Source organism: Macaca thibetana, chromosome 2 (genome assembly GCF_024542745.1).
Source record: "Macaca thibetana thibetana isolate TM-01 chromosome 2, ASM2454274v1, whole genome shotgun sequence".
NCBI lineage: Eukaryota > Metazoa > Chordata > Mammalia > Primates > Cercopithecidae > Macaca > Macaca thibetana.
In genome coordinates this window covers 103,213,329-103,226,601 of record NC_065579.1, presented here as the reverse complement: position 1 = coordinate 103,226,601, position 13,273 = coordinate 103,213,329, and the positions used below count along the sequence as shown (strand labels likewise).

At 43.7% G+C, this 13,273-nt stretch overlaps 1 protein-coding gene across 5 annotated transcripts in view; it reads right to left on the bottom strand.

Moving 5' to 3' along the window:
- ARIH2 (ariadne RBR E3 ubiquitin protein ligase 2) overlaps positions 1-13,273 on the bottom strand; it is a 69,498-nt gene that overhangs the window by 54,841 nt on the left and 1,384 nt on the right. For 2 of the 5 annotated variants that reach the window (XM_050780868.1, XM_050780869.1), the window contains exons 2-3: positions 10,328-10,391; positions 5,809-6,160 (exon numbers count right to left, since the gene is read on the bottom strand). In XM_050780868.1, the coding sequence (XP_050636825.1) occupies positions 5,809-6,063 (255 nt within the window). In that variant the 5' untranslated portion in view covers positions 6,064-6,160; positions 10,328-10,391. Of the gene's footprint in view, positions 1-5,808; positions 6,161-10,327; positions 10,392-13,273 lie in introns of those variants that run through there. The other 3 variants (XM_050780870.1, XM_050780872.1, XM_050780871.1) reach the window with 2 other exon arrangements.

The window sequence follows — 13,273 nt, the reverse complement described above, 5'->3', positions numbered from 1 at the left end:
CATGGCGAAACCCCATCTCTACCAAAAATACAAAAAAAGAAAAAGAAAAAAAAAAATTAGCCGGGCATGTAGTGCGCACCTGTGGTCCCAGCTATTTGGGAGGCTGAGGTAGGAGGACTGTTTGAGCCTGGGAGGTGGAGGTTGCAGTGAGCCAACATCGTGCCACTGTACTCCAACCTGAGTGCCAGAGTGAGATGCTGTCTCAAAAAACAAACAAACAAACAAAGTCCTATAAAAACCTATTCCTATAGGTTACAAAACCTACTCCTTTCCTCCAACAGTAAAGATGCTTGAGGCTACAATCATAATCCTCCTTTCTACCTATACATCTCTGACCCTCATTCCAGCCCAGAAGATAACCCTCCCAATCCCATGCCCATTGCCCTATGGAGCCAGGACTTCTGTAACCTGCACTGCCCTTCTACACCACCTTCAAGGTCCTCTGGCCTCAACACAAAGCTCAGGTAGCTCACTACACCTCCTGGACTAGATCTAGTTCAAAGTGGCCTACTTCTTTCCCCTCCTGAAGCAATGGGGTGGGTCCCTGAACAATATGCACTTCTCCTGCCCATACCCTTAACAAGATGCTAAGATGAGGGCACAAGGAGAAAGAGACTCTTGACCCATCACAAACCAAAGCCAGCTCCACAGTCATGATCCTGCCTGGGCTTTGTCTGGGGCTCTACCAAGGCTGAGCTGCTTCCTGAGCAGCTTGTCAGCAAATATCTCAAGAGTTCCATGGAATGGTAATTAAAAGGACTCACTGAATAACTGAAAAAAATTATTGGCTAACTCCTGTATATTTTGTAATAAAAATGCTTATGGTTACAAGAAGGACCTCTTTCATCTATAAAGACAATAAAATAATCTTTGTATAAGTCTCCTATAAAAATATAGTGTAGAAAAAGGTAACTTTGTTTTCTTTAAAGACTCATACATGATCACTAAAAATACTTATTCCCCAGAGATCCCCTCCTCCTACAATACAACACCTCACTTGGCAATCATTTAATCTCATTTGACTATTCCATTTGTTATTTGTGTAGGATAGTTCATTCTCAAATAATGCTTCTGTTTTGCCACTATTTGAATACCAAGTTTCCCTATCTCAGTAACAGATAAGTATTTTCTCTGTTCTCTATCCTGAGCCCTTGATCTGATTTTCTGGGCACCTTCCTCTCTCAATAATGACTTTACTCATAGACTGGTCCCAGAACACATACAGGAAGTTACCCTCTGACACCAGGGCCCTCATTAAACTAGAAATCCAGTGTCCCAGACAATTGTGATTTTTTTCTTTTCTTTTTTTTGAGACGGAGTCTTGCTGTGTTGCCCAAGTTGGAGGGCAGTGGCACGATCTCAGCTCACTGCAAGCCCCGCCTCCCGGGTTCACGCCATTCTCCTGCCTCAGCCTCCCGAGTAGCTAGGACTACATACAAGCGCCTGCCACCACGCTCAGCTAATTTTTTGTATTTTTAGTAGAGATGGGGTTTCACTGTGTTAGCCAGGGCTCTCCTGACCTCGTGATCCACCCGCCTCGGCCTCCCAAAGTACTGGGATTACAGGCGTGAGCCACCGATCCCGGCTGAAAATTGTGATTTTTCTACTTAAGACACTTTACCCAGCTAACTCAGGAGGCTGAGGCAGGAGGATCACTTGAGGCCAGGAGTTTGAGATCAGCCTGGGCAACATAGTGAGATTCTGTATCTTTAAAAAAAATTTTTTTTGCAGCTTTTTGAGTCCACTTAAAATTTTTTTCTTTATTTTTTGAGATGGAGTCTCACTCTGTCACCCAGGGTAGAGTGCAGTGGTGCGATCTCGCTTCACTGCAACCTCCGCCTCCCCGGGTTCACACCATTCTCCTGCCTCAGCCTCCCAAGTAGCTGGGACCACGGGCATGTCACCACACCCGGCTAATTTTTTGTGTTTTTAGTAGAGATGGGGCTTCACCGTGTTAGCCAGGATGATCTTGATCTCCTGATCTAGTGATCCACCCGCCTTGGCCTCCCTAAGTGTTGGGATTACAGGCGTAAGCCACCACGCCCGGTCAAAATAAATATTTTGGTTTTTTTTCTTTTTTTTTTGAGACGGAGTCTCGTTCTGCCGCCCAGGCTGGAATGCAGTGGCTGGATCTCAGCTCACTGCAAGCTCCGCTTCCTGGGTTTACGCCATTCTCCTGCCTCGGCCTCCCGAGTAGCTGGGACTACAGGCGCCTGCCAGGTCGCCCGGCTAGTTTTTTGTCTTTTAGTAGAGACGGGGTTTCACCGTGTTAGCCAGGATGGTCTTGATCTCCTGATCTTGTGATCCGCCCGTCTCGGCCTCCCAAAGTGCTGGGATTACAGGCTTGAGCCACCGCGCCCGGCCAATTTTTTGTTAATTAGCTGTAGGCACCTATAGCCCCAGCTATTTGGAAGGCTGAGAAGGGAGGATAGCTTGAACCCAGGAGTTTGAGGGTGCAGTGAGCTGTGATCATGCTACTGCACTCCAGCTGTGAGATAGGGCAAGAGCTCATTTCTAAAAATTTTTTTAAAAATAATTTTTAAAAAGAGACTTCAAATCCCAAATGGCAGTGAAAGGCTTAACTTTATGATATGCTATCAATCATCCACATGCAACTGCCTGGACACACAAAATGAGTACACAGACATGAGAATCAAGTAAAAAATTTAAGCTACTCCTCAAACTTGGATAGTTTTTACTCATAGACTAGAATTTGTAGGACTATAATTTTCAATTACATACACACATAACATCTTCTACAAGCCACAGAACCTAAATTATGTGAAAAAAATTAAATATTTCAATATGCCACAGAATTGTGCAATCAGCACTATGGGACATCAGCAGTGATCTGGGTGACTATCACTATTGATCACACTTTCAGAGACATGTGCAACAAGAGAACCAGAGTAGCCGGAACACCATTGGGTAAACTAAGCACTTAAATTATTCCCTCTCATCCTCAAAAAATATTAATTACAAAAATAAAAACAGGCCAGGAGTGGTGGCTCATGCTTGTAAAGGAATTTGGGAGGCTGAGGTGGGAAGACGGCTTGAGGCCAGGAGTTTAAGACCTAGGCAACATAGCAAGACCCCATCTCTACCAAAAAAAAAATTTTTTTTTTGTTTTGAGATAAGGTCTTGCTCTGTAGCCCAGGCTGGAGTACAGTGGGGCAATCTCAGCTCACTGCAACCTCTGCTCCCAGGCCCAAGTGATCCTCCCACCTCAGCCTCCTGAATAGCTGGGACTACAGGCGCATGCTACCATGCTCAGCTAATTTTTGTATTTAAAATATAATTTTAAAAATATAAATAAAAACAATGCTAGTTTGCATCTGGCCTCAAAGAAAAAAAAAAACTGTATATGATTCCTTCTCCTTTACTCTTGACCAAGCTGCTTTTCTGTCCAGTTTCTTTGGTCAGGTTCCTGAACCACTTAAAACACCAGAGTTCCTTTATGTGTAGTCAAGCCAACCAAGAGCCACAACCTTTTTTTGCCCAGCCCCAGAAAGTAAATGGTGTTAACATGTTTTTCAGTGAAGTGTAGAAGGGAAAAAACAAACTCTGTCTTCTATCAACATCTAAATTTTTGTGGATTATTTTCCTCTTTGATCCATTTTCTCTTTAACCCTTTCATACTGTTTCAGCTCTCTTCCTTCTCTTATTTATTCCTTCATCTCTGTTCCAAGTTCTTTTTGCTCTTACTCTTCTCAGTCTTAAAGGCCAGATCAATACCCTTTCAATTCATTTCCAATAGGAAAGAAAATGTATCAGGGACTAGGAAATCTAACTCACACCAATAGCAGCAGCTGCTACTATCACCAACAATAAACAAAATCAACAAGTATCCAAGCAATTATTCAATACCTACTGTAGATGAAATTGTGTGACAAGAATGATGGAGGAGATAAGGTACAAGAGAGTTACTGCTCTCCAAGAACTGACAATCTAGTTGGAGAGATCATGCCAAAATGTGTGAACAGTTAAAACGTAAAGCAGTCAGAAGACTGCAGTACATAATCTAAAAAAATAAACGAGCTGTACTGTTTGGACACAGATCAAAGGCAGGCATGGCCACTGTGCTCTAGGGGCTCTCAAGGAAACTGACTCAGAGAAAGCACGAGCTAGACTCTGAGGACCCCTAAGGGCAGTAAGAGATGAGGTGGTGAAGGGAAAGCTTTCCAGGAGGCTGACCATGTATAAGAAAGAAGAATATAAAACAGTAAATTTTATGTTACATATATTTTACCACAATGTAAAAAAAAAAAAAAAAAAAAGGAAGGAAGGGAGGCAGGGAGGGACAGGTGCTTGGGCCCCTCAGCTGTCTCTAGCAAGGCAGAAAAAGCCAATACAGAGGGCTTGACAATCTGAGAATTCCTGTGTATAGACAGGAACATCCTTGTGAACTTGGTCAACTGACACTGTCCAGAGCATAGTCACACACTACATAATTCCTAATATTATTTTTTCTAACCTAACATTATGAACATATCCTTTTCTTATTTTAAATACCAACATTGTATATAACCTGATAGTATGACTAAAGCAAAAGAAACTATTGATCAACAAGAGAGAGGTGTGCATGGTGAGGAAGAAAAACCCGATTATTGTTTTCTATCAGGGAAATGCCCTCTGGAGGCAGGGGTCCAGCAGCTTTGCTATAGCCATAGTGCAGAAATCCCACACCCAGAGGATCCATAGGTCCGCATTCTTCAGAGTTTTCTGCTCAGCACAAGAGAGGAAGTCTACAATCACTTCTAGAAATGAATCACACACACACACAAAAAAACCTTAGCTTTCAGCTTCCAGCCAGTTGCTAATAAAGATCTGAGTATCTAAATCCAAGATATTAACCTTTGCCAACCATCTGGGGGGGAAAAAAATCCCTAAACTAGTAGATAAAGCAAATTTTATAGAAATCATACAAGGCACACCTTAGTTACTTCTGTTTAAGTACCAATAAAATTTATTTGGTTGACATCATGCCAAGGTGCCCTTTTGACCTCAAATTTAATCAGAAACAAAATTCATATAAGAATTCATGAAAAAAGATTAGCAAAAACACTAAAGTAAGAGAAATATTTCCAATTTCCCATAATGGCCAGTGTTAGAGAAGGAAACATGCTTGCTGGGAAACTGTCAAAATGATCATAAAAAATATAAATAATGAGGATAATAACTGGCCTAAGGTGCAAGACATCCAAAGGTATGTTTTAGCTTACGTGTTAAAAAATAAAATGCTTGCTGGAATAATCAACTTTGTTCATTCTTTACAATTCCCATACTAACACCCCCTAAATCAATGAAATACAAGCTATAAGAAAAAAATATTAAAATCAGTACATGAAACAAATGAGCTCATTAGCCCAAAGGCAATGATTATTCAGGGCAAACCAGAGGGATCTGGATACTCTCAAGACATTTATCAGTCACTCAAACACAGTCATACAGAAGATGGTGATTCTGATGCTTATTGTATCAACCTCATAAAATTCTTGAAAACTCACTTCCTGAAACAAGTGCAAAGTTGTGCAATTCTGCTACTACACATTTCTGGTATGGTACATCTTTCTTGAATCTGTCCCACCCCTCCTTTCTAATTCTTACTAATTTGGGAATCTGAGGACCTTAGATATGCATATATTAGAAAACAAAGCAAATGTAACAAAATGTCCAAATGATGTTGACATACATTTGGTTTCAAGCTACAAGGCCATTCAATTAGTCTGGAGGAGACATTAATTAACAACAGCTCATCCTTAGATTTAACTGGAGGGGGATTACACTGGAGTTTACAACACTGCTCACCTTTAGGACAGAAGCTAAGCTGGTCATGTGCTCATTGAGGGCACCCTCAGATTCCTTGTAGGTCAAGCAAGTGAACTGGTACTCCTCGGGATCAAAGGCATCAGCCCCCTGCTGCTCCACATCGCTGGCTACTCCCACGTAATAGTCCTCTATGTCCCCAGGGTCTTCATCCTCTTCTTCTTCCTCTTCCTCACAATTTGGGTCATAGTCCTCTTCATTGCTGTCAGACCCCTGGCTATTCATGTCCACTGACATCTTAGCATCCAGCCAAGTTGCAGATCAGGAAAGCAGTTGCTTTTTCCCCCTCCCCCCAAAACTACCGATTTCTCAAATGCATTAGTATTTTTGTCTTCTAAGGGAGGAAAAAAAAAAAAAAGTGTTACTTTTTCCTCACGACAAGTAGTAACAGAAACAGTTCAAGAATCAAAATGGGACAGTCCTGGCCCTAATCTCACTATAGCTTATTCCAACTCTGGTATCACATGGGGAATCTCACCATCATCCCCCTGGCCCAGGCCTATCAAAGGGAAATCCTTCCCTGGAGAGACAGAAGCAGCTGATAAATGGTAACTTCACATGAAAGGCCTGGCATGACAGGGCAAGGCCATCTGCTCCATGTCAGAAAGTCAAATTCCAATGAACTTGTTATTCTTCCCAAAGTCCTTAAGGGAGAAGCACATCCCCATAGCTGGCCGCCCAGAGGGGAGGCGACATAAAGGTTTAACTACCAAAGTTTAAAATTTTGCTTATCATGCCTCCATTAGTATTGATACAGACAGTACATAAATAGGAACACTTCCCGCTATAATATGTAGAAAAAGAAGACCACTGTTTCACAGACATTACTCTTAGGTGTCTGAAAGACAGGTGCATAGTTGGTAAAGAAAGAAAAACAACAACAAAAAAAAACACATAGGTCTTCAACATCCTCCTCTACTCTGCAAAGCTGACTGAATTTTCAGGTTTAAAGAGTTCTACTGGCCGGGTGTGGTGGCTCATGCCTGTAATCCCAGCAATGTGGAAGGCCGAGGCGGGTGGATCACTTGAGGTCAGGAGTTCAAGACCAGCCTGGCCAACATGGCGAAACCCCATCTCTATTAAAAATACAAAATTAGCCAGGCGTGGTGGCATGCACTTGTAATCCCAGCTACTTGGGAAGCTGAGGCAGGAGAATCACTTGAACCGGGAGGCAGAGTTTATAGTGAGCCAAGATTGCATCACTGCACTCCAGCCTGGATGACAAGAGTGAAACTCCATCGGCCAGGTGTGGTGGCTCATGCCTGTAATCCCAGCACTTTGAGAGGCCGAGATGGGTGGATCACTGAGGTCAGGAGTTCGAGACCAGCCTGGCCAACATGGTGAAACCCTGTCTCCACTAAAAATACAAAAAAATTAAGCGGACATGGTGACAGGCACCTGTAACCCCAGCTACTAGGGAGGCTAAGGCAGCAGAAACGCTTGAACCCAGGAAGCGGAGGTTACAGTGAGCTGAGATTGCACCACTGCACTCCAGCCTGGGCAATAAAAGCGAAACTCCATCACACACACACACACACACACACACACACACACACACACACAACAGGGAAACTCCATCTCAAAAAAGAAAAGCCGCAGACAGTAAAATGTTACTCAATTACATATAAACAAAAAGAGAATACTAGTTGAGAAAGCGAAACAGTCACAAATCCTAACTTCAACTCACAGAAGATTGTGGCAAACACCCATTAACTTTTCTACACAACTACTATCTCATCTGATGAGCTGCAAGGAACAATATCAACTAGTGATTTAAATCTAAAACTAGGCCAGGTGCGGTGGCTCACGCCTGTAATCCCAGCACTTTCGGAAGCCGAGGCGGGCAGATCACGAGGTCAGGAGATCAAAAAGCATCCTGGCCAACGTGGTGAAACCCCATCTCTACTAAAAATACAAAAATTAGCTATACATGGTGACACGTGCATGCAATCCCCAGCTACTTGGGAGGCTGAGGCAGGAGAATCACTTGAACTAGGGAGTTGGAGATTGCAGTGAGCCGAGATCCTTCCAACTGTACTGCAGCCTGGCAACAGAGCGAGACTCCATCTCAAAAAACAAAAAAAATCTAAAACTAATAGAACCTTAAAGTCCAAGAGCATTTGGATTTAATAGTATGTAAACAATTTATTTAAACAAATCTTGATTAAATACAAAAGCAAATATAAAGTCTACTTGAAGTAGGTAATCTGTCCGAAAAAAAACAACGAACCATAATCTAAAACAAAGACTGAGGGCCAGGTGTGGTGGCTCACAAGTATAATCTCAGAATTTTGGGAGGCTGAGATGAGAGGATCCCTTGAGGCCAGGAGGTCAAGACCCCCCTGAACAACCTAGTGAGACCATGTCTCTACAACACATTAAAAAAAAAATAATCCCAGCACTTTGGGAGACCGAGATGGCCAGATCACCTGAGGCTAGGAGATTGAGACCAGCCTAGCCAACATGGTGAAATCTCATCTCTACTAAAAGTACAAAAATTAGGCTGGGCACGGTGGCTTATGCCTGTAATGCCAGCACTTTGGGAGGCTGAGGCAGGCAGATCACGAGGTCAGGAAATCGAGACCATCCTGGCTAACACGTGAAACTCCCGTCTCTACTAAAAATACAAAAATTAGCTGGGCATGGTGGCATGCGCCTGTAATCCCAGCTACTCAGGAGGCTGAGGCAGGAGAACTGCTTGAACTTGGGAGGTGGAGGTTGCAGTGAGCTGAGATTGCACCACTGCACTCCAGCCTGGGCAACAGAGCGAGACTCAATCTGAAAAAATAAAAAAATAAAAAATAAATTAGCTGGGCATGGTGGTGCACACTTGCAATCCCAGCTACTTGGGAGACTGAGGCAGGAGAATCACTTGAACCAGGGAGGCGGAGGTTGCAGTGAACCAAGATCGTGCCACTGCACTCCAGCCTGGGCAACAGAGTGAGACACTGTCGCAAAAAAAAATAAAATAAACAAATAAATAAAATAAAATAAAATAAGACAGGCATAGTGGTCATGCGTCTGTAGTCCTGGCTACATGGAAGAACTGCTTGGGCCTGGAAGGTCAAGGCTGCAGTGAGATCATTCCACTGCACTCCAACCTAGGCAACAGAGAGAGATTCTGTCTCCAAAAATAGTAATAATAATTCAAGTAAATGCTCTTCTACTTTAAAAAAAAAAAAAGGGCCCACGTACAGTGGCTCACATCTGTATCAGTGGCTCACATCTGTATTATAATGCCCACACTTAGGGAGACTGAGGCTGGAGGATCATTCAAAACCAGGAGTTCCAAACCAGCCTGGGCAACATAGCAAGACCCATGTCTACCAAAAGGAAAAAGAATTTGTAACCAGTCTAAAACACTATGGAGTCCTGAGATATGGTATCACTCTGACACCCAGTCTGGGATATAAAAACATGATCATGGCCCACTGTAGCTTCCAACTCATGGGCTCAAGAGATCCTCCTGCCTCAGCCTCCTGAGTAGCTGGGACTACAGGCATATGCCACGCCCATACCTAATTTTATTTTTTGTAGAAACAGGGTTTTACTACGTTACTCAGGCTGGTTTCAAACTCCTGGCCTCAAGCGATCCTCCTGCCTTGGCCTTACAAAACGCTGGGATTACAAGCAAGAGCCACTGTGCCCAGCATAGAGTCACATTTTTATGTAATAAAAATATCGGCCAGGCACGGTGGCTCACACTTGTAATCCCAGCACTTTGGGAGGCTGAGGCGGGCGGATTACCTAAGGTCAGGGGTTTGAGGCCAGTCTGACCAACATGGAGAAACCCAGTCTCCACCAAAAACACAAAATTAGCTGGGCATCGTAGCACATGCCTGTAATCCCAGCTACTCAGGAGGCAGAGGACGGAGAATTGCTTGAACCCCAGAGGTGGAGGCTGCAGTGAGCCAAGATTGCATCATTACACTCCCGCCTGGGCAACACGAGGGAAACTCCAATTAAAAAAAAAAAAATCAGTATATCTAAGTTGATATGTTAACTATAAATGCTCCCATTTCTAAAAATTAAAAAAAAAAAACAACGGCCCTATTAATTATGGGGCAATAAAAATAATGTTTGCAGTCTGACCTTTTTTTTTTTTTTTTTGAGAAGAAGTCTCGCTCTGTCACCCAGGCTGGAGTGCAGTGGCACAATCTCAGCTCACTGCAACCTCTGCCTTCCGGGTTCAAGCAATTCTCCTGCCTCAGTCTCCGAGTAGCTGGACCTACAGGTGCACGCCACAACGCCCAGCTAATTTTTTTTGTATTTTTATTAGAGATGGGGTTTCACCATGTTGGTCAGGCTGGTCTCGAACTCCTGACCTCATGATCCACCCGCCTCAGCTTCCCAAAGTGCTGGGGTTACAGGCATGAGCCACCATGCCCAGCCAGCAGTTTGACTTTTAACAAACTCTTCTGCATGGTAGAGCCATATAATCACAACTAAACTATGGTGTTTTTTCTTTAGGAGAAAAAGTTAATCTTTAAATTAAAGATACCTGTAATTCTTGGCGATCTTTCAGGCAGATGTCACCCAAGTATTCTACGTAATATGACTTCCATCTAAAATGAAAAGAATTACATTTTTAAAACTGGCATACTGCTTTTGTAAGTTTATTTTTTTTTTAAAGCAAAGGTATTTTAAAGGACAAGTAACAAGGGACAGTAACTATTAAATTATCTTCTTTTAAGTGCCAACAAAAATCCATGTCATAATTACACTGACAAGAGTTACATGACCTTCTAAAAAAAGAAAGTATTCAGCTAGGCATGGTGGCTCATGCCTGTAATCCCAGCATGTTGGGAGGCCAAGGCAGGTGGATCACCGGAGGTCAAGAGTTCAAGACCAGCCTGGCCAACATGGCGAAACCCCATCTCTACTAAAAATACGAAAATTAGCTGGGCATGGTGGCGGGCACCTGTAATCCCAGCTACTCGGAAGGCTGAGGCAGGAGAATCACTCGAACCAGGGAGGCAGAGGTTGCAGTGAGGTGAGACTGCGCCACTGTACTCCAGTCTGGGTGACAAGAGACTTCGTCTCAAAAAAAAAAAAAAAAAGTATTCTAAGTAAACAGGGAGGAATAATTTAACCTCAATTCTCTCTCTCAGTTTGGAAGACTGTTTATTTTTTCTTTTGAGACAGGGTCTCCCCTCTGTCACCCAGGTTGGAGTGCAGTGTTGTAATCTCAGCTCACTGTAACCTCCACCTCACCCAGCTGAAAGGCCGCTTCTTCACTCCAATACTTCTGTCCTTCAGATTCTCTACAGCAACTACCACAATTTCAATCCTAAATGTTATGTAGATGTTGACAAAGCAAATTGTAACTGACTTAAAATTGAATTTTTGCTATAAAATCACCACCACTGTGGTAATCTAACACAGAATAATGCTAATATTTCAGATCTCACTTTACTTATGCTGTTGTGGCTCATTTATGTCACATTACTCATAAACGTTGTGGTGGTACATGCTTGTAGTCCCAGCTACTTGGGAGGCTGAGGTGGGAGGATCTTGAGCACAGGAGGCTGAGGCTGCAGTGAGCCAAGATCACGCCACTGCACTTCAGTCTAGGCAACAGAGTGAGACCCTGTCTTCAAAAACAAAAAAAGTTCCAGGACCAGGTGTGGTGGCTCACGCCAGTAATTCCAGCACTTTGGTTTGGGAGGCCAAGGTGGGTAGATGGCTTTAGCTCAGGAGTTCAAGACCAGGCTGGGCAACATGGTGAAACCCCACCGTTACAAAAAACACAGAAATTAGCCAGGAATGGTGGCGCATACCTGCAATTCCAGCTACTCGGGAGGCTAAGGCAGGAGAATTGCTTGATCTGGGAGATGGAGATTGCAGTGAACCAAAACTGTGCCACTGCACTCCAGCCTGGGCAACAGAGCGAGACTCTGCGTCAAAAAAAAAAAAAAAAGAAATTGCCCACAGGCTTCTTACCAACCAAATATTTAGGTGGGGAAAACTCCACACTCCCTCAAAAAAAAAAAAAAAGAACACCATTTCATACTAAGTGTTCTAGGTACAGATTTAAATGAAAATTTAATTTTTAATCATCTCAAAGTTAAATATCCAAATTCTACTTGAAAAAGTGGGCCAGGCACAGTGGTTCACACCTGTGATCCCAGCACTTTGGGAAGCTGAGGTGGGCAGATCACAAGGGCAGGAGTTGGAGACCAGACTGACCAACACGATGAAATCCTGTTTCTACTAAAAATACAAAAATTAGCTGGGCGTGGTAGCGTGCGCCTGTAGTCCCAGCTACTCAGGAGGCTGAGGCAGGAGAACCGCTTGAACCCAGAAGGTGGAGGTTGCAGTGAGCCGAGATCACACCACTGCACTCAAGCCTGGGCGACAGAGCAAGACTCCGTCTAAAAATAAAAAATAAAAAATAAATAAATAAAAAAATAAAAAGTGATCTTGTCCTGACAGTACTTTTTTTTTTTTTGGAGACAGAGTCTTGCTCTGTTGCACAGGCTGGAGTGCAATGGCACAATCTCGGCTCACTGCAAGCTCCACCTCCCGGGTTCACATCATTCTCCTGCCTCAGCCTCCCAAGTAGCTGGGACAACAGGCACCCACCACCACACCCGACTAATTTTTTGTATTTTTAGTAGAGATGGGGTTTCACTGTGTTAGCCAGGATGGTCTCGATCTCCTGACCTCATGATCCACCCACCTTGGCCTCCCAAAGTGTTGGGATGACAGGCGTGTATCACCGCGCCTGGCCAACAGTATGTATTTCTTTAGTAACATAACTGACAGTAACATTTTTATTTCCTTTGAAACTTAAATATTATCCCTACATCCCAGACAGAAATGGCATAATAGACATTATTTTTGGAGTTCAAGACCAACCTGGGCAACACTGCCAAATGCTGTCTCTACCAAAAAGTCTTAAAAATTAGTAGGGCATGGCTGGGCGCGGTGGCTCAAGCCTGTAATCCCAGCACTTTGGGAGGCCGAGACGGGCGGATCACGAGGTCAGGAGATCGAGACCATCCTGGCTAACACGGTAAAACCCCGTCTCTACTAAAAAAATACAAAAAACTAGCCGGGCGAGGTGGCGGGCACCTGTAGTCCCAGCTACTCGGGAGGCTGAGGCAGGAGAATGGCGTAAACCCGGGAGGCGGAGCTTGCAGTAAGCTGAGATCCGGCCACTGCACTCCAGCCTGGGCGATAGAGCAAGACTCCGTCTCAAAAACAAAACAAAACAAAACAAAACAAAACCAAAAAATTAGTAGGGCATGGTGGCACATGCCTGTAGTCCTAGCTGCTCAGGAAGTTGAGAGAGGAGGATTATTTGAGTCCAGGAGACTGCAGTGAGCCATGATCATGCCACTGCCTTCCAACGAGCCAGGTAACAGAGTGAGGCCCTGTTTCTAAAAAAAAAATTTTAAGGGTCAGGTACAGTGGCTCACGCCTATAATCTCAGCACTTTAGG